The sequence below is a fragment of the Salvelinus namaycush genome, chromosome 3, assembly GCF_016432855.1.
Source record: "Salvelinus namaycush isolate Seneca chromosome 3, SaNama_1.0, whole genome shotgun sequence".
Taxonomy (NCBI): Eukaryota; Metazoa; Chordata; class Actinopteri; order Salmoniformes; family Salmonidae; genus Salvelinus; species Salvelinus namaycush.
This window is the reverse complement of record NC_052309.1, coordinates 4296725-4317755: the sequence shown is the minus strand read 5'-3', so window position 1 is coordinate 4317755 and position 21031 is coordinate 4296725. Positions and strand designations below refer to the sequence as shown.

At 44.6% G+C, this 21031-nt stretch overlaps 1 protein-coding gene across 1 annotated transcript in view; it reads right to left on the bottom strand.

Annotated features, from left to right (window-relative positions):
- Window positions 1–735: 735 nt before the first annotated feature.
- LOC120044864 (nuclear GTPase SLIP-GC-like) overlaps window positions 736–21031 on the bottom strand; it is a 41177-nt gene continuing 20881 nt past the window's right edge. The window contains exons 16-23 of the mRNA XM_038989557.1: window positions 15802–15910; window positions 15203–15336; window positions 7884–7962; window positions 7545–7629; window positions 5871–5913; window positions 1696–1786; window positions 1320–1568; window positions 736–1212 (exon numbers count right to left, since the gene is read on the bottom strand). Coding sequence (XP_038845485.1) covers window positions 1202–1212; window positions 1320–1568; window positions 1696–1786; window positions 5871–5913; window positions 7545–7629; window positions 7884–7962; window positions 15203–15336; window positions 15802–15910 — 801 coding nt within the window. The 3' untranslated portion in view covers window positions 736–1201. The remainder of the gene's footprint in view (window positions 1213–1319; window positions 1569–1695; window positions 1787–5870; window positions 5914–7544; window positions 7630–7883; window positions 7963–15202; window positions 15337–15801; window positions 15911–21031) is intronic.

The window sequence follows — 21031 nt, the reverse complement described above, 5'->3', positions numbered from 1 at the left end:
TGGTATGAGCGTGTTAGCCAGGCAAATCTTCTTGCAATTCTGGGGCTTTTCATGAACCAGTGTAGCCAAAACTAACATGTAATTAACGTGTCATTCTGGGAGAGACTTTGATACTGACCTGGAGTAATTTTCTAGGGGGATTTGTATATTAATTACTGGCTCATTTATCTGCTTAAGCAGCACTACGTCACCATACATAGCCTTATGTAGCAGTGAAGGATTTCTGGTGTTGTTGTTGTATATAGATCGTCATTGCTGACTTTTTTTTGTAATTTGTTTGTTTAATACAATACATTTTGTAAATGTTTCCTGTTTATAGGCCTATGCATGATGAATTTATTGCAGAATCACCAATCATATTAAATGTTGATATTTAAATTGACTGTGTAGTATTCATGTGAGATATATATTATTTCTATGGTACTTTTAACATGTATTTTTATTGAGGAAAGAATGAAACAATGTGACATTCAACAAATGTAAAAGGAGTTGAAGATATAATGATGATATAGAGATGACTTTGACTGAACAGAATGAATGATGAAATAAACCATGCGCCATAATAAAATCAGAAGTTAAGCTACAACAGAGATAAACACAATTCATTGGTATAATCAAGCTCACATCTAAAATAAAATGTTACAGACATGATCAACATTTTATCTTGGGTTGCACATTACTTCATGGCACTGTTTCCTCTGGTATTGTCCTCTGGTCAAATAAATTGTGACAAACTTTTCCATATAACATGATTGTATTATATACCAAATATTTTAAATAATGCATAAATCAATTAACAAGCATATATGCTACTCAACCTGTTTGTCCCTCTGTTGTCCTCAAGTATTTATGCATGTACAATGTTTTAACTAACATCATACTTAACCAGTTTTGGGTTGTCCCTTTCCCCTCACACATACAGTAAGAACACTAAAGATGGGTTTGATAAAAACAAAACACACAAAACATTCTGAGGAAAACAAAGTACTAGGCTATAGCATATTGCAAGAGCACAGATTTCAGTTTGCCACAAACATAAAGCCACAACAACAAAAAAAGGATGATAGAGCTAGTTGGTTCTATCCCCCAACACCTATAGGGGCATTAGGAGGATAGTAACTCCGCTGCTGTCCCACAGCCAGTGAGACTGCTTGCTGCCCATTGTCCAGCACATGAGGACCAACCCAAGCCAGGTCTGTCATCAGGGGGAAGCTTAAAATGGGAGAGGAATGGGAAAATATATGATGTGTACTGTACATCACAATGCACACTATGTTTTAGGGTAATCACAGGGTGTAAATAGTATCTATTGTTCTTACCCAAGTCCTTGACAAGATTAGGTTCATTAGTTTGGAGAGCTGTGTAGAAGGCTGATTTAATCATTGGTCCTCCTGAGCGTAGAGCCTTGTACAGAACTCTCATTTTTTTCTCACTGGTCTCGGCTGCCTCAATATCCGAATACGTTTCATCTTGGATCATGTCCTCTCCCAGTAGGTCATCTGCTATAGCCATTACCATTGCAGCCCTCTTGATTAGTGCACTCATGTGCTTATCCACAAACACAGCATCTGGGATTTCAGTTGAAAGAGCCACTTAGTACAGTGTACAGAAGAAAGCATCAACTCGTATAGTAATGGTTGCGTAAAAAAATGTATTTGAACAAGCAGTACAGCCTATAGCAAGGATGGCTTTTACCTGCAAGAACATCCTTCGCCCTTTTCCTTTGTTTCTTTTTCTTCTTTTTCTTCTTTTTCTTCTCATCATTCCTGTTGTTCCTTAGTGGAACCTGTTGGTGGGAATCACACAGCCTAAAGGTAAAACTGGTGGGAGATTCTACAACTATTTAAGAGGTGAAACAGAAACAAGATATATCACTAACATCCTAACATCCTCTCCCTAATGTCAATATGCCTTGTCCATTGCTGTTTTGGTTAGTCATTATTGCCTTATTTCATTGTAGAGCCTCTAGCTCTGCTCAATACGCCTTAGCTAACCCTTTAGTTCCACCTCCCACACATGCGGTGACCTCACCTGGTTTAAATTATGTTTCTAGAGACTATATCTCTCTCATCTTCACTCAATGCATAGGTTTACCTCCACTGTATTCACATCCTACCATACCTTTGTCACTACATTATGCCTTGAATCTATTCTACAGTGCCCAGAAACCTGCTCCTTTTACTCTCTGTTTCGAATGTACTAGACGACCAGTTCTTATAGCCTTTAACCGTACCCTTATCCTACTCCTCCTCTGTTCCTCTGGTGATGTAGAGGTTAACCCAGGCCCTGCAGAGCCTAGCTCCACTCCTATTCTCCAGGCGCTCTCATTTGTTGACTTCTGTAACCGTAATAGCCTTGGTTTCATGTATGTTAACATTAGAAGCCTCCTCCTTAAGTTTGTTTTATTCACTGCTTTAGCACACTCTGCCAACCCAGATGTCCTAGCCGTGTCTGAATCCTGGCTTAGGAAGACCACCAAAAACCCTGAAATTTCCATCCCTAACTACAACATTTTCCGACAAAATAGAACTGCCAAAGGGGGCGGAGTTGCAATCTACTGCAGGGACAGCCTGCAGAGTTCTGTCTTACTATCCAGGTCTGTGCCCAAACAATTTGAGCTTCTACTTTTAAAAATCCACCTTTCCAGAAACAAGTCTCTCACCGTTGCCGCTTGCTATAGACCACCTTCTGCCCCCAGCTGTGCCCTGGACACCATATGTGAATTGATTGCCCCACATCTATCTTCAGAGCTCGTGCTGTTAGGTGACCTAAACTGGGACATGCTTAACATCCCGGACATCCTACAATCTAAGCTTGATGGCCTCAATCTCACACAAATTATCAATGAACCTACCAGGTACAACCCCAAATCTGTAAACACGGGCACCCTCGTAGATATCATCCTAACCAACCTGCCCTCTAAATGCACCTCTGCTGTCTTCAACCAGGATCTCAGTGATCACTGCCTCATTGCCTGCGTCCGTAATGGGTCAGCGGTCCAACGACCACCACATCACTGTCAAACGCTCCCTAAAACACTTCAGCGGGCAGGCCTTTCTAATTGACCTGGCCTGGGTATCCTGGAAGGATATTGACCTCATTCCGACAGTAGAGGATGCCTGGTTATGCTTTCCTCACTATCTTAAATAAGCATGCCTCATTCAAACATTTTTGAGCCAGGAACAGATATAGCCCTTGGTTCACTTCAGACCTGACTGCCTTTGACCCACACAAAAACATCCTGTGGCGTACTGCATTAGCATCGAATAGCCCCCACAATATGCAACGTTTCAGGGAAGTTAGGAACCAATATACACAGGCAGTTAGGAAAGCTAAGGCTAGCTTTTTCAAACAGATATTTGCATCCTGTAGCACAAACTCCAAAAAGTTCTGGGACACTAAAGTCCATGGAGAATAAGAGCACATTCTCCCAGCTGCCCACTGCACTGAGGCTAGGAAACACTGTCACCACCGATAAATCCATGATAATTGAGAATTTCAATAAGCATTTTTCTACAGCTGGCCTTGCTTTACACCTGGCTACCCCTAGCCCGGTCAACAGCCCTGTACCCCCCACAGCAACTTGCCCAAGCCTCCCCATTTCTCTTTCACCCAAATCCAGATAGCTGATGTTCTGAAAGAGCTGCAAAATCTGGACCCCTACAAATCAGCCAGGCTAGACAATCTGGACCCTCTCTTTCTAAAATTATCCGCCGAAATTGTTGCAACCCCTATTACTTGCCTGTTCAACCTCTCTTTCATATCGTCTGAGATCCCCAAAGATTGGATAGCTGCCGCGGTCATCCCCCTCTTCAAAGGGGAGACAATCTAGACCCAAATTGCTACAGACCAATATCTATCCTACCCTGCGTTTCTAAGGTCTTCAAAAGCCAAGTTAACAAACAGATCACCGACCATTTCGAATCCCACCGTACCTTCTCCACTACGCAATCTGGTTTCTGAGATGGTCATGGGTGCACCGCAGCCACGCTCAAGGTCCTAAACGATATCATAACCTCCATCGATAAGAGACAAAACTGTGCAGCTGTATTCCTCGACCTGGCCAAGGCTTTCGACTCTGTCAGTCACCACATTCTTATCGGCAGACTCAACAGCCTTGGTTTCTCAAATGACTGCCTTGCCTGGTTCACCAACTCCTTCACAGAAAGAGTTCAGTGTGTCAAATCGGAGGGCCTGTTGTCCGGACCTCTGGCAGTCTCTATGGGGATGCCACAGGGTTCAATTCTTGGGCCGACTCTTTTCTCTTTATACATCAATGATGCTAATGGTTATTCTCTGATCCACCTCTACGCAGACGACACTATTTTGTATACTTCTGGCCCTTCTTTGGACACTGTGTTAACAAACCTCCAGACGAGCTTCAATGCCATACAACTCTCCTTCCGTGGCCTCCAACAGCTCTTAAATGCAAGTAAAACTAAATGTATGCTCTTCAACCGATCGCTGCCCACACCTGCCCGCCGGTACAGCATCACTACTCTGGACGGTTCTGATTTAGAATATGTGGCCTACAAATACCTAGGTGTCTGGTTAGACTGTAAACTCTCCTTCCAGACTCATATTAAACATCTCCAATCCAAAATTAAATCTAGAATCAGCATCCTATTTCACAAACAAAGCATCCTTCACTCATGCTGCCAAACATACCCTTGTAAAACTGACTATCCTACCGATCCTTGACTTCGGCGATGTCATTTACAAAATAGCCTCCAACACTCTACTCAACAAATTGGATGTAGTCTATCACAGTGCCATCCGTTTTGTCACCAAGCCCCATATACTACCCACCACTGCGACCTGTACGCTCTTGTTGGCTAGCCCTCGCTTCATATTCGTCGCCAAACCCACTGGCTCCATGTCATCTATAAGTCTTTGATAGCTTTGCTAGCTCACAGCTCACTGGTCACCATAGCACCACCCACCCGTAGCACGTGCTCCAGCAGGTATATCTCACTGGTCACCCCCAAAGTCAATTCCTCATTTGGCTGCCTTTCCTTCCAGTTCTCTGCTGCCTGGATGACTGGAACAAACTGCAAAAATCACTGAAGCTGGAGACTCATATCTCCCTCACTAATTTAAGCACCAGCTGTCAACGCAGCTCGCAGATCAATGCACCTGTACATAGCCCATCTGTAAATAGCCCAACCAACTACCTCCTCCCCATACTGTTATTTATTTTGCTCCTTTGCACCCCAGTATCTCTACTTGCACATTCATCTTCTGCACATCTATCACTCCAGTGTTTAATTGCTATATTGTAATTATCTTGCTACTATGGTCTATTTATTGCCTTACCTCCCTTATCCTACCTCATTTGCACACACTGTATATAGACATTTTCTATTGTATTATTGACTGCATGATTGCATGTTTGTTTATTCCATGTGTAACTCTGTGTTGTTGTTTGTGTTGTTGCAGTTGTAAATGAGAACTTGTTCTCAACTAGCCTACCTGATTTAATAAAGGGGAGATAAAATAAAGAAATGACAAATGGTTTTCACCATTATTTATGGCTACCATAGCTATGGATGACAATGGCATGACAATGCTCCCATCCACAGGGCACGAGTGGTTACTGAATGGTTTGATGAGCATGAAAACGATGTGAGCCATAAGCCACGTCCGTTTCAGTCACCAGATCTCAAACCAATTGAACACTTATGGGAGATTCTGGAGCGGCGCCTGAGTCTACGTTTTCTACCACTATCAACAAAACACCAATTTATGGAATTTTGTGTGTGAAAATGGTGTTGGATTCCACCAATAGAGTTCCAGACACTTGTAGAATCTATGCCAAGCTGTCCTATTTAGACACTTTATGTTGGTGTTACCTTTATTTTGGTAGTTACCTGCTCAGATGTCATTTCCTTCCCCGAGGTGTCTTCTAGGAGACTAAAATGATAAAAAAAAAAAAAGTTCTGTAAGTAATTGAACTCAGAATAAATACTAAATAAATAAATAAAAGACCAGTAAGCTAATTGTAAAGGCAATTCATTCAGACTCTTTATAGAGGACAACACAGACATACTTAAGAATACATAATCATAATGGTATAAATGCCACTGTCTAGTCACTTTCCATCAACTCTGAAAAACAAAAACCACAACATCATAGTTTACTTGGACTTTTGACAGCTTAGGGCAAAATTCAGTCTGTATTTCGGAAGATCAGTGTTATAGCGCGATTTAAAAGTAAAGACAATTTCAGAAAACTAGCTTTAAAACTGCAGCATTTTCTCTCATCCTCATGGCAAACTTTGTAGAATAGCAGGGAATCAGTTCAGGGATTCTTCAAAGTCGGGACAATACTTGTCCGGGAGGGAAGCTTTATTTTTATAGTAATAAAAAAAAAAAATCCTTGCAGTATTTGAGTTATAAATTACGTTTTGGTGGGGCCTACCAAATGGCATCACTACAGACCCGGGTTCGATCCTGTATCACAAACGGCCGTGATCGGGTGTCCCATAGGGCGGCGCACAATTGGCCCGGCATCGTCCGGGTTCGGGGGGGTTTCGCCGTGGGGGCTTTACTTGGCTCATCTGGCTCTTGTGGCGGGCCGGGTGCCTGCAGGCTGACCTCGGTCGTCAGTTGAACGATGTTTCCTCCGACACATTGGTGTGGCTGGTTTCCGGGTGTTAAGAAGCGCGGTTTGGCGGGTCATGTTTCGGAGAACACATGACTTGACCTCCGCCTCCCGAGCCCTTTGGGGAGTTGCAGCGATGAGACAAGATCGAAATTGTGGGTCAAATAAAATACAATACAAAATTATTCATCATTCTAAGGGCTCCCATTTTGGCTGTAGTGTTTCCATGCGCATGGCCGAGAGCGCGTTCTTTTTGTTAATCTCCAGTAAAGACAATAACGATTCTCAGTCTTATATTTAATTGTTTATTTGCGTATTAGGGTACCTAAGGATTGATTATAAACGTTGATTGACTTGTTTGGATAAGTTTATTGGTAACGTTTGGGATTCATTTTGACCGATGGAAACCGAGTGGATTATTGACTGAAGCGCGCCAGCTAAACTGAGTTTTTATGGATATAAAAAATTTATTTAGCAAAAAAAAGGACCATTTGTAATGTAACTGAGACCTTTTGGAGTGCCAATAGAAGAAGCTCTTCAAAGGTAAGGCATGAATTATATCTTTATTTCTGACTTGTGTCCCCACCTGCCTGGTTGAAAATGATTGCTATGCATTTGTGTGCTGGGCGCTGTCCTCAGATAATCGCATGGTTTCCTTTCGCCGTAAAGCCTTTTTGAAATCTGACACCGCGGCTGGATTAACAAGAAGTTAAGCTTTATTTTGACATATTGCATGTGTATTTTCAAGATTGTTAAATATTTACAATTCTGTAGTTTGAATTTGGCTCCCTACACTTTCACTGGATGTTGGTCAGGTGGGACGCTACCGTCCCACCCATCCTAGAGAAGTTTTAAAGCGCGGCTCATCAGTGTTATGGATTGAAGCTACTTTGTTTCGGACTTTCTAATGTATGGTTTTATGTGGAGCAGTGAGTCTTTACCATTTCTCATCTTCAACATCTGTGATGGGTTTACCCATCATTTTTTCATAGGCGCTCTTCACTATCTCATAGTGCTCAGATATATCTGTAACAAAGAAAATACATTATTTTTATTTTTTTTTGTTTTTCTAACCTTACCCTAACACTTACTTTAACCACTCACTAACATGATTTTCCTTCCTTTACTACTACTACTGGTATGTCATTGACATTTGGTATTGTAATTGACATTTTCAGCTGGAAATTATACATGTATAACCTGGAATATTATATATGTATTTGAAGCAAACAGACAGCATCCAATCCAAAATGTGATGGAAACAAGTGTATTTGATTTACCTGGGAGGGGTAGCTCATTGTGGAGTGACTGCTTCATAGCTTCTTTTAGTTTAGACCTTATTTCCTGCACAATGTATTCCTAATGGAAGTAAAAAGGAGACGTAATAAACATTTTCTTCCGTTTTTTTTTAAAGAAGATCAGAATTCCAAGGACCTTTTGTGTTTTATAATTTTGACAATACTGGGGTCCTGCCACAAACATATTTTTATATCCTTATGACATTGTGTGTACATTTTCATTAAACATATAATTTAACAGCTGATCACATACACCTACACACTTGCTAAACCAAACCATGTAACAAATTCCAATAGTGTGTTTTCATTCAAATAATTGTGTTTTCTCTGAGACAATCTCTATTTTGGCATGTTCCACGTCATGTTTGTCCGACATCTAGGAAGATGTTAAGGGATGGTTCACCCAAATTACAAAATTACATATTAGTCTCCTTACCTTGTAAGCAGTCTATGGGCAAGGCATGACAGCAATCCATGCATTTGTTTTAATTACCACTGGCCACTGTTTCAATGCTAAAGTTTTTTGCATTCGTGGCACGATGTTAGTCAATGGTACCAATATTAGCGTTTTCGGTCTTCCTGTCCAAATCATCCCAAAGTATCTAAAAATTGATTGTGTAACTTAATGAAGTTACTTATAGATGATTCAGACTTCAAGTGTGCAAATTTAAATTTCTCCCTCAGTTATAAAGGGAAACTGGATGCAAAAACTATAGAGTACATTCCAATACAGAGTTTTGTGAGATTTGTGTAACTGAGGTCATCACGACTTCCGCCGATGTCGGCTCCTCTCCTTGTTCGGGCGGCGATCGACGTCAAAGGGCTTTCTAGCCATCGCCGCTCCATTTTTCATATGCCCATTTGTCTTGTCCCATACACACCTGGTTTTCATTTCCCCAATCAATCTACTTGCATTTAACCCTCTGTTCTCTATCATGTATTTATGTGTTATTGTGGTGTTTTATTACGCGCTTTACTTTTGTTATGTTCCGTGTTTTGAGTACGTTTGATTTATGTAGTGCTCTCGTGTTTTTGGAACGAAAATAAAAGTGCGCCTGTTTACATTACTCTGCTCTCCTGTACTCTGCTCTCCTGCACCTGACTTCGCCTCTAGTACACCCCTTGACAGAATTACACAACTCTATTGAGTCAGCAGGAGCAGGTAGCCCGGTTAGAGGAGTCGAGGAGCGCATCCAGGAACATTCGGCCATGTTACAACATCTTGGTGCCATGATGGATCGCGTTGTCCAGACCATGGACCGCTGGGAGAGACAGGAAGTTTCTCCAGTGTCTCGACCAGTACAACCGTGGTTGTTTCCACCCGTTCCATCCGGAGAGAATTCCAGTGGGATGCGTCTCTCCCTTCCCAGGGAGTATGATGGAACAGCAGCACAGAGCCAGGGATTCCTGTTACAACTGGACCTCTACCTGGCCACTGTGCACCCAGCTCCCTCGGGAAGGGAGAGAGTGGCTGCCCTCGTCTCCTGCCTCACAGGAAGAGCGATGGAGTGGGCAAACGCCGTGTGGAGAGAAGGAGACACGGCGTCAGACCACTTTGAGGAGTTCACCCGTCGCTTCAGGGCCGTCTTCGACCATCCACCCAAGGGCAGAGCGGCGGGGGAAAGGCTCTTCCATTTGAGGCAGGGGACGAGGAGCGCCCAGGACTTCGCCCTGGAAATCCGGACCTTGGCCGCCGGAGCAGGCTTGAAAGACAGGGCCTTCATTGACCACTATCGATGCAGCCTATGAGAGGACGTCCGACGTGAGCTGGCCTGCAGGGATGCCACCATTTCCTTTGACCAACTGGTGGATTTGTCCATCTGGTTGGATAACCTGCTGTTCACCTGCGGATGTCCAGAGGGGGCTCTGACGGTTCCATCTTCCAGCACCCCCGCTCCGGTGCCCATGGAGTTAGGAGGGGCTGCTCATAGGGAGACTGGAGGAGGAGCCATCACGTGTGCCATCTGTGGCCGCAGAGGACACACTGCCGGTCGGTGCCGTGTTGGTTCCTCTGGGTCGAGGCAACAGGCAGGGCACTCTGGCGTCACCCCAGGTGAGTTTGCACCACACTCATCCAGAGTCCTCTGTTGATCAACTGTTTGTGCCTGTTTGTTTCCCTGAGTTTTCCCCACATTCCCAGCATAAGGCGCCCGTCGATTCAGGCGCAGCTGGGAATTCTATCGACAGAGCATTAGCCATTAGGTTAGGGATCCCCATTTTTCCTATTGTTAGACCCTTCCAGGTACATGCTCTAGATAGTCGACCATTAGGGTCTGGGCTAATCAGGGAGGCCACCATCTCCTTGGCCATGGTTATGCAGAGGAATCATGAGGAGAGAATCGGTCTCTTCCTCATTGACTCTCATGCGTTTCCTGTGGTACTAGGCCTTCCCTGGTTGGCTCTGCATAACCCCACTATTTCCTGGCAACAGAGGGATCTCACGGGGTGTTCGCGAGAGTGCTCAGGGAGGTGTGTAGGGGTTTCCGTTGGTGCTACCACGGTGGAAAGTCCAGACCAAGTCTCCACCGTGCACATCCCCCCAGAATATGCCAATTTGGATCTCGCCTTCTGTAAAAAGAAGGCAAATCAATTACCACCTCATTGACGGGAGGATTGTGCGATAAATCTCCTGGCAGACGCTGCGCTTCCCAGGAGTCACGTGTATCCCCTGTCGCAAGCGGAGACGGTGGCTATGGATACATATGTCTCTGAATCCCTGCGTCAGGGGTATATTCGGTCCTCTACTTCACCCGCCTCGTGTTTCTTTTTTGTGAAGAAGGATGGAGGTTTACACCCGTGCATTGACTATAGAGGTCTCAATCAAATTACTGTGAGGTACAGTTACCCGCTACCTCTTATCACCACGGCGATTGAGTCAATGCATGGGGCGCTCTTCTTCACAAAACTGGATCTCAGGAGTGCGTATAACCTGGTGGGTATCCGGGAGGGAGACGAGTGGAAGACAGCGTTCAGTACCACCACAGGGCATTATGAGTACCTCGTCATGCCGTACGGGTTGATGAATGCTCCATCAGTTTTCCAATCCTTTTGTAGACAAGATTTTCAGGGACCTGCATGGGCAGGGTGTAGTGGTGTATATCGATGACATTCTGATATATTCCGCTACACGCACCGAACATGTGTCCTTGGTGCGCAAGGTACTTGGACGACTGTTGGAGCATGACCTGTATGTCAAGGCTGAGAAATGCCTGTTCTTTCAGCAGGCCATCTCCTTCCTAGGGTATCGCATTTCCACATCAGGGGTGGAGATGGAGAGTGAACGCATTGCAGCCATGCGTAATTGGCCGACTCCCACCACGGTAAAGGATGTGCAGCGATTTTTAGGGTTGCCAATTACTACCGGAGATTTATCCGGGGTTTTGGCCAGGTTGCTGCGCCCATTACATCACTGCTGAAGGGGGGGTCCTGTAAGGTTGCAGGGGTTGGCTGAGGCGGACAAGGCTTTTGGGCAGCTAAGAGCTCTGTTTACTTCGGCTCCCGTGCTGGCCCATCCGGATCCCTCTTTGCATTCATAGTGGAGGTGGACGCGTCCGAGGCTGGGATAGGAGCCGTGCTCTCACAGCACTGGAGCACGCCACCAAAACTCCGCCCCTGTGCTTTCTTCTCGAAGAAGCTCAGCCCAGCGGAGTGTAACTATGATGTGGGGGACCGGGAGTTGTTGGCTGTGGTTGAAGGCGTGGAGACATTGGCTTGAGGGGGCTAAACACCCTTTCCTCATCTGGACTGACCCCCGCAACCTGGAGTACATCCGGGCAGCGAGGAGACTGAATCCTCATCAGGCAAGGTGGGCCATGTTCTTTACCCATTTTGTGTTTACCCTATCCTACAGACCAGGTTCCCAGAATAAGAAGGCAGACTCACTGTCCCGGCTGTATGACACAGAGGAGCGGCCCATGGATCAGACTCCCATACTCCCGGCCTCCTGCCTGTTAGCGCCGGTCGTGTGGGAGCTGGATGCGAACATTGAGCAGGCGTTGCGTAAAGTGCCCGCTCCCCTTCAGTGTCCCGTTGGGCACATGTACGTTCTGTCTGCTGTCCGTGACCAGTTTATCTATTGGGCCCACACGTGTCCCTCCTCTGGTCATCCGGGGGATCGGTTGGACGGTGCGCTGTCTGACTGGGAAGTACTGGTGGCCCACTTTGGCTAAGGACGTGAGGGTTTATGTCTCCTCCTGCTCGGTGTGTGCCCAGTGTAAGGCTCAGAGACACCTGCCCAGAGTTAAGTTACATCCCTTACCCGTTCCACAACGACCTTGGTCACATCTGTCAGTGGATTTTCTAACAGATCTTCCACTTTCACAGGGAAACACTACGATCCTGGTCGTTGTGGATCGTTTTTCTAAGTCCTGTCGTCTCCCCCTCTCTGCCCGGTCTTCCTACGGCCCTACACACTGCGGAAGCCCTATTCACTCACGTCTTCTGGCACTACGGGGTGCCTGAGGATATAGTGTCGGATCGGGGTCCCCAGTTCACGTGGAGCGTTCATGGAACGTCTGGGGGTCTCGATCAGCCTTACCTCTGGTTTTCACCCCGAGAGTAACGGGAAGGTAGAGAGAGTCAACCAGGAGTTGGGCAGGTTTCTGCGGTTCTATTGCCAGGACCGGCCAGGGGAGTGGGCAGCGTTCGTGCCCTGGGCCGAGATGGCACAGAACTCGTTTTGCCACTCCTCCATTAACCTCTCCCCCTTTCAGTGCGTATTGGGGTACCAGCCGGTTCTGGCACCGTGGCATCAGGGTCAGACCGAGACTCCTGTGGTGGACGACTGGTTTAGGCGCGAGGAGGAGACATGGGAGGCCGCCCGTGTCCATCTCCAGCGAGCCGTGCGTCGCCAGAAAACCAGCGCGGTCCGTCACCGCAGTGAGACGGGTCTGGCTCTCGACCCGTAACCTGCCCCTCCGCCTGCCCTGCTGAAAGCTGGGTCCGCGGTTTGTGGGGCCATTTAAAGTCCTGAGGAGGGTGAACGAGGTATGTTACAGATTACAGCTTCCCTCTGATTATCGTATTAACCCATCGTTCCATGTGTCTCTCCTCAGGCCGGTGGTTGCTGGTCCGCTCCAGGAATCTGAGGTGCGGGAGGTCCCTCCGCCCCCTTTGGACATCGAGGGGGCCCCGGCGTACATCGTTCGTTCCATCCTGGATTCGAGGCTTCGAGTGGGGGGCCTTCAGTACCTTGTGGAGTGGGAGGGGTACGGGCCAGAGGAGATGTGCTGGGTTCCGGTTGCAGATGTTCTGGATCCTGAACTACTGTGGGAGTTTCACCGTCGCCGGCCGGATCGCCCTGCGCCTCGTCCTCGAGGCCGGTGTGCCGCTGGAGCCGCGCGTCAAGGGGGGGGGGTCATGTCACGACTTCCGCCGAAGTTGGATCCTCTCCTTGTTCGTGCGGCGATCAACGTCACCAGCTTTCTAGCCATCGCCGCTCCATTTTTCATATGTCCATTTGTCTTGTCTTATACACGTCTGGTTTTCATTTCCCCAATCAATCTACTTGAATTTAACCCTCTGTTTCCCATCATGTATTTGTGTGTAATTGTTTCATGTTATTGTGGTGTTTTACATTTACATTTAAGTCATTTAGCAGACGCTCTTATCCAGAGCGACTTACAAATTGGTGCATTCACCTTATGACATCCAGTGGAACAGCCACTTTACAATAGTGCATCTAAATCTTTTAAGGGGGGGGGGGGGGGGGGGGTCAGAAGGATTACTTTATCCTATCCTAGGTATTCCTTAAAGAGGTGGGGTTTCAGGTGTCTCCGGAAGGTGGTGATTGACTCCGCTGTCCTGGCGTCGTGAGGGAGTTTGTTCCACCATTGGGGTGCCAGAGCAGCGAACAGTTTTGACTGGGCTGAGCGGGAACTGTACTTCCTCAGTGGTAGGGAGGCGAGCAGGCCAGAGGTGGATGAACGCAGTGCCCTTGTTTGGGTGTAGGGATCAGAGCCTGAAGCTACTGAGGTGCCGTTCCCCTCACAGCTCCGTAGGCAAGCACCATGGTCTTGTAGCGGATGCGAGCTTCAACTGGAAGCCAGTGGAGAGAGCGGAGGAGCGGGGTGACGTGAGAGAACTTGGGAAGGTTGAACACCAGACGGGCTGCGGCGTTCTGGATGAGTTGTAGGGGTTTAATGGCACAGGCAGGGAGCCCAGCCAACAGCGAGTTGCAGTAATCCAGACGGGAGATGACAAGTGCCTGGATTAGGACCTGCGCCGCTTCCTGTGTGAGGCAGGGTCGTACTCTGCGGATGTTGTAGAGCATGAACCTACAGGAACGGGCCACCGCCTTGATGTTAGTTGAGAACGACAGGGTGTTGTCCAGGATCACGCCAAGGTTCTTAGCGCTCTGGGAGGAGGACACAATGGAGTTGTCAACCGTGATGGCGAGATCATGGAACGGGCAGTCCTTCCCCGGGAGGAAGAGCAGCTCCGTCTTGCCGAGGTTCAGCTTGAGGTGGTGATCCGTCATCCACACTGATATGTCTGCCAGACATGCAGAGATGCGATTCGCCACCTGGTTTTATTACGCGCTTTACTTTTTATGTTCCGTGTTTTGAGTACGTTTGATTTATGTAGTGCTCTCGTGTTTTTGGAACGAAAATAAAAGTGCGCCTGTTTACATTACTCTGCTCTCCTGCACCTGACTTCGCCTCTAGTACACCCCTTGACAACATTTACATTAGGGTTGGATTTGGATTAAAATAATGCCAACCTGATACTCTAACACAGGATTGTTTATGCCTAGGGATAATTATCTGTACGAAAAAACAGCTGCGTTGATTCACTCTATCCAATCATAGCAGCAAACCGTGAGAGAGAACTGCCCATTATGCAGCACCTCGGACTTGTTAACATTGGCGATGTCTTGTCTTATGTTGAAAGAACACGTATCCCCTAAGTCCTTTATGGAGAGGCCACTTGCTGATGTGTTTGATAGTGATCACTCCAGTCTGCCACTGTTTTGGACAAAATTAGAATTGAGACGATGCGCACTTGCATACCAACTGCCACTTGTCAATATTTCACAATTCTAAACCCATTCGCGAGCACCTTGTGTCCCCTGCGGCCTGTTCTGTAACATGATTCGCTATGAAACTCTTACGTGAACTGAACTCTGTTACATTACCTGTTTTCAAAAGTCAAATCAAATTTTAAATGCAGGTGAGCTGGTTCTACTCTTTTTGGGAATTATCTGGTGTTTTGTGGTAAACTGAGTGTGTCGAGCATAAGACCTATGGTGCCCATATTAATACTTCAATAATTGAATTGGAACAGTGACATAAGTGTCCTACGCTGAGCTTGGTTAGGAGCGTCAGCATCTTCCCCTTAGCATCGTGGAACATGGTGCTCTTTGATGACTCAATGTGACTCTCGAGAATGTCCTGCATTCTCTTTAGGGATCCTTTCCCATGTACATTTGAAGCCTCTAAAAATCAGAAAAAAAAGTTTACAAAGTAAGTTATATAAAATTATGGTTATGAGGTCACTGGGTCACTGCTATCCAATGATTGTTAAAGGCATAGTTCAGCCAATTGACATACAGTATTTAGTGATTTTTCCTTACTTTGACAGCAGTCTATGGACCTTGTAACTGCAATCCACACTTTTGGTTTTGTTAAACTATCAACGGCCAAAAAACTATTTAAGCATTTTTCAGACATAAAACCAATCTCAACCATTTAGCATGTTTAAAATATGATGCCCAAATCATAATTTGCTGGCAGTGGCTTGTTGAACAGAACTAAAGTGTGGATTGCAGTCACTCCTTGTGCACAGATTGTTTCAGGGTTAAGGAAAACATTTCTAAATTTGTGGAACTATTGTTTTATGATTGCTATTGACATGCATATTAAAGGTAATTATAGTGACAGTATGATAGTGACAGACTGACCTGTATAGGAGGGGAGCATGGAGGTCATGATTGACTTGACGAGCGAAGAGTAAATTTCCTTCTTCCTCTGGACGATCTCATGTTTAAGATCTGCCTTCAATTTGTGTTCCTTTTTGACACCAGAAAAAATACTATTATGAATATTAGTCTTCTTAACATTACACTTTACTTGACCGCCATTATTGGAAGGTCAGAAATAATTACACTGGTGGCAAGCAGAGCATAGCACAGTACATCCAAGGGTGTCATTAAGGGGGGGGGGGGGGGAAACATTAATGATTCATGCCTAAATATAGCTAGCTAGATAGCTTGCTAGCTACAGGTAGCTGCCTACCGTGGACTCACTCGGCCAGAGCAGTAATTATTAACATGATGATGAGCTACCACTACCAGCTATTGCTAGCTAATTAGCTATTATAACTGTATTCCCCAATATTTGCGTGATATTTGTTAGCTAGCTAGACTAAAATTAAAACCTAACATGTAGCCTACCTATCCATACTGTAGATGCTACGACTACTACTGCTGTAGACAGATCCCAACATGTGTCTACTACTTGAAGCAGACCTAGGCAGTTGTTTTGGAGCAGCAGCAGCATAACTGGACCATTTTTTAATTGTAAAGTTAGGCACATGATAACTTAGACACACTAAAATATGTATTATATTTGATATGTATACTATAGATGTTTTGTATGGTAACCTTTGTAGGAGCGAACATTAAACCTAAAATTCCCTTTGTTTACTCACTTCCTAGTGCCTAGAGAGCCCCAGGTAGGCAGAATCTCAGCAGAAAGCTATCAGACAGACTCTGATGCAAAGAGCAGGAAGAGGAGTTAAAGAGTAGCAGCAGTGCCAGTGAAGGAGTGACAGAAGAGATTGAACACCAAGTAATAAGGGAAAGGAAGTGTATGGACAGATTCAAAGTGAGGAAGATGAGGTTTTAGAGGATCCAGCACTGTGGCCAGAGAAAGTACAAGACCATGAAAGAGAAGCTATTGTTTCCAGACTAGCCAACAGGTGTGGTGAGGAGACAGAACTGTATAAAATCATGCACCCAGACCCAGAAGGCAAGCCATTCCCCAACTATTTACAGTATAGTAAGTCAGCAAACGGAAGAGAAAAGGTGCAGAGAGACTGGCTTCATTATAGTAAGAGTGTAAATGCATTATATTGCATTCCATGTGTTCTTTTTTCTCATGAGCAAAGTAAACTATCACCCAGTTTTCTGATTAGTAAGGATGTCTATAATATATCATCAGTGAAATGGCAGAGAAAGTATGACAAACTGCCAGAGCATGAGGATGGTGTGTCTCACAAGAACTGTTACTGGAAAAGGAAAAATCTGCAGCATACTGTTACAACAGCTACAGGTATAGACAGTCAGCTGCAGAAACAAATCCGGTCAGAAATGTATAAAAACAGAGACTTCTAGAAAGGATTGTGGATGTGACACTGTACTTAGCATCTAGGAATCTGCCATTCTGGGGGAAAATCACTCAATCTTGATGATGTGCATAATGTACATTACCTAGGCTTACTTGAACTGTTGTCAAATTATGACCCGCTATTACGTGAGCACTTACAGAAAGTCAGGGACAAACAGAAAGGAGCACGACTGACTCATTACCTCAGCCCTGAGAGACAAAACGAGTTCATAGGAATATGTGGTCAAAGGGTTTTGAAAACAATACTTGATGAAAGAGAAGATGCAATCTACTACTTGGTTATATGTGATGCAACACCAGACATTTCCCACAATGAGCAAAATGTATTATTGGTGAGATATGTACACAAAGATAAAGTTCAGGGAACAGGTGAATGGGAAAAAAATTACAATTTTCTTGAATTTAAAGACTTTGCTAGAAAGACAGGCAGTGGCATTTCTGTAATGATTTTGAGTGCATTGGAAGGGCATGGTATTGACATAGCAGATTGCCGTGGTCAAGGCTATGATAATGGTGCAAATATGTCAGGGAAAGTGAAGGGAGTTCAAGCACACATACTGCAAAAGAATCCACGGGTCACATATTCACCTTGTGCCTCCCATACTCTTAATCTTGTGGGTGTACATGCAGCTCAGTCGTACCCAAAAATATCAACCTTGTTTTGGCTGAATAAATCGTCTTTACAATCTGTTCATTGCCAGCCCAGAGTGATGGGCCATTCTCAAGGAAAAGACTGGCTGCTGTCTTAACCGCCTTTCAGACGCGATGGAGTGCGCGTATTGCTGTGGTCCGACCAGTGGCAACTCATTTACCGTCTATCATCAAGGCCCTAGACATGCTTCTTGCTACCTGCAGCCTGACAAACAAAGACAAATCTGAGGCAAAAGGTCTGAAAAGCTACTTCATGTCTTTCAAGGCAATCTTCCTGCTCACTTTCTGGGTAAAAGTTTTGCAGTGCATTGAGAATAGAAGCATAATTCTTCAGTCAGGAAATATTTCTCTGGACACTGAAGCAGCTCACATTAAGACACTACAGGAAGAAATACAGGCTCTGCGTAATCAATGGGACGCTCTTCTGGCAGAATCCTCCATGGTGGCAAATGAAATGGGTGGAACTACTCAGTTTCACAGTGAACAGATGAGCCGCCAGAAAAAAAGAAAACATTTCCCTGATGAGAGTGAAGATGACATAGCTAAGGAACAGACACTGGATTTCGCAACACAGTGTTTTATGTGGCTCTGGATAGTATAATCAGTCATTTGGACATGCGGTTCCACACAATTGCAGCTATATGCGAGGAGTTTTCACCAATACTTACATTTAGGAAAATGATTGAAAACCAAATGTGTGTATCTTGCCACAAATTGAAAAACAAGTACTCCAAAGATCTCACAGATGGATTTGAAAATGAAGTGCGACATCTAAAGACGATATATGGTGCCCCTTTTTCAGATGGCCTTTCTCCTGTAGAGCTCCTAAATGCCATCCACAAGAAGCAGCTACAGAGCATTTTTGGAGAGATGTGCATTGCACTGCGAATCTCCTGTACAATGCCTGTAACAGTTGCTGGAGGTGAACATGCCTTCAGTAAGCTGAAACTTATAAAGAACTATCTGAGATTTACAAATACCAAGACAGGTTCAACAGCCTTGCCATCCTTTCAATTGAAAACCAGTTAGCTAGAAAATTAAACTTTAAAAGACATTATAAATGAATTTGCTCACAAGAAGGCTCGACGCTGGGCTCTTGGTGCAGTGTAAGCTCTGAGTTTTGTTTACAGGGAACAAGCACAAGGACAAATGTCTAAACCTGTTCTACCCAAGCCTGCCCGGGGATGGGAAAAATACTGTTTGAGTATTTTCTGCTATGGTTTTTGTCCTGTTGAACTTACTCAGGAATGCCCACATAATGTATTGACATTACAGTTGCAGTTTCACTGATGCTTGTTCTCTCTAGGTACCACATTTATGCCTGCAGTCCACATAGTTCAGGAATTTTTTTAATGTATTATTATTTAGGCATTTATTTAGAAATTATGCATAGGGCAGAAGAGGGTTAGCCTTGTTTATAAGAGTTGGTCAGAAAATATTTATCATTGGTCATTTCTTAATTAAAACTGACTATACCATATATTTAAAAAATAAGTCACCAATTGTGTTGTTATTTATAATAAAGCATCATAACAATCTCATGACACAGACAGCTTTTGTTAACATTAGGAACCAAAAATGTTTGCAATACCGTTAATATACAATTGAAGTCGGAAGTTTAAATACACGTCGGTTGGAGTCATTAAAACCCCTTTTTTTAAACACTCCACAAATATCTTGTTAACAAACTATAGTTTTGGCAAGTCTGTTAGGACATCTACTTTGTGCATGACACAAGTAATCTTTCCAACAATTGTTAAACACAGATTATTTCACGTATAATTCACTGAATCACAATTCCAGTGGGTCAGAAGTGTACATACACTAAGTTGACTGTGCCTTTAAACAGCTTTGAAAATTCCCCAAAATGATGTCATGGCTTTAGAAGCTTCTGATAGGCTAATTGACATAATTTGAGTCAATTGGAGGTGTACCTGTGGACGTATTTCAAGGCCTACCTACATCATGGGAAAATCCAAATAAATCAGCCAAGACCTCAGAAAAAAAATTGTAGACCTCCACAAGTCTGGTTCATCCTTGGGAGAAATTTCCATACGCCTGAAGGTACCACGTTCATCTGTACAAACAATAGTATGCAAGTATAAACACCATGGGACCACGCAGCCATCATACCACTCAGGAAGGAGAAGCGTTCTGTCTCCTAGAGAGTAACGTACTTTGGGCGAAAAGTGCAAATCAATCCCAGAACAACAGCAAAGGACCTTGTGAAGATGCTGGAGGAAACAGGTACAAAAGTATCTATATCCACAGTAAAATTAGTCCTATATCGACATAACCTGAAAGGCCGCTCAGAAAGGAATAAGCCAATGCTCGAAAACCGCCATAAAAAAGCCAGACTATGGTTTGCAATTGCACATGGGGACAAAGATCGTACTTTTTGGAGAAATGTCCTCTGGTCTGATGAAACAAATAGAACTGTTTGGCCATATTGACCATCGTTATGTTTGGAGGAAGAAGGGGGAGGCTTGCAAGCCGAAGAACACCATCCCAACCGTAAAGCACAGTGGTGGCAGCATCATGTTGTGGGGGTGCTTTGCTGCAGGAGGGTCTGGTGCACTTCACAAAATAGATAGCACCATGAGGAATGATAATTATGTGGATATATTGAAGCAACATCTCAAGACATCAGTCAGGAAGTTAAAGCTTGGTCGCAAATGGGTCTTCCAAATCGACAATGATCCCAAGCATTCTTCCAAAGTTGTGGCAAAATGGACAACAGAATCAAGGTTTTGGAGTGGCCATCAGAAAGCCCTGACCTCAATCCTATAGAAAATGTGTGGGCAGAACTGAAAAAATGTGTGCGAGCAAGGAGGCCTACAAACCTGACTCAGTTACACAAGCTCTGTCAGGAGGAATGGGACAAAATTCACCCAACCTATTGTGGGAAGCTTGTGGAAGGCTACCCGAAATGTTTGACCCAAGTTAAACAATTTAAAGGCAATGCTACCAAATACTAATTGAGTGTTTGTAAACTTCTGACCCACTGGGAATGTGATGAAAGAAATTAAAGCTGAAATAAATCATTCTCTCTACTATTATTCTGACATTTCACATTCTTAAAATAAAGTGGTGATCCTAACTGACCTAAAACAGGGAATTTTTACTAGGATT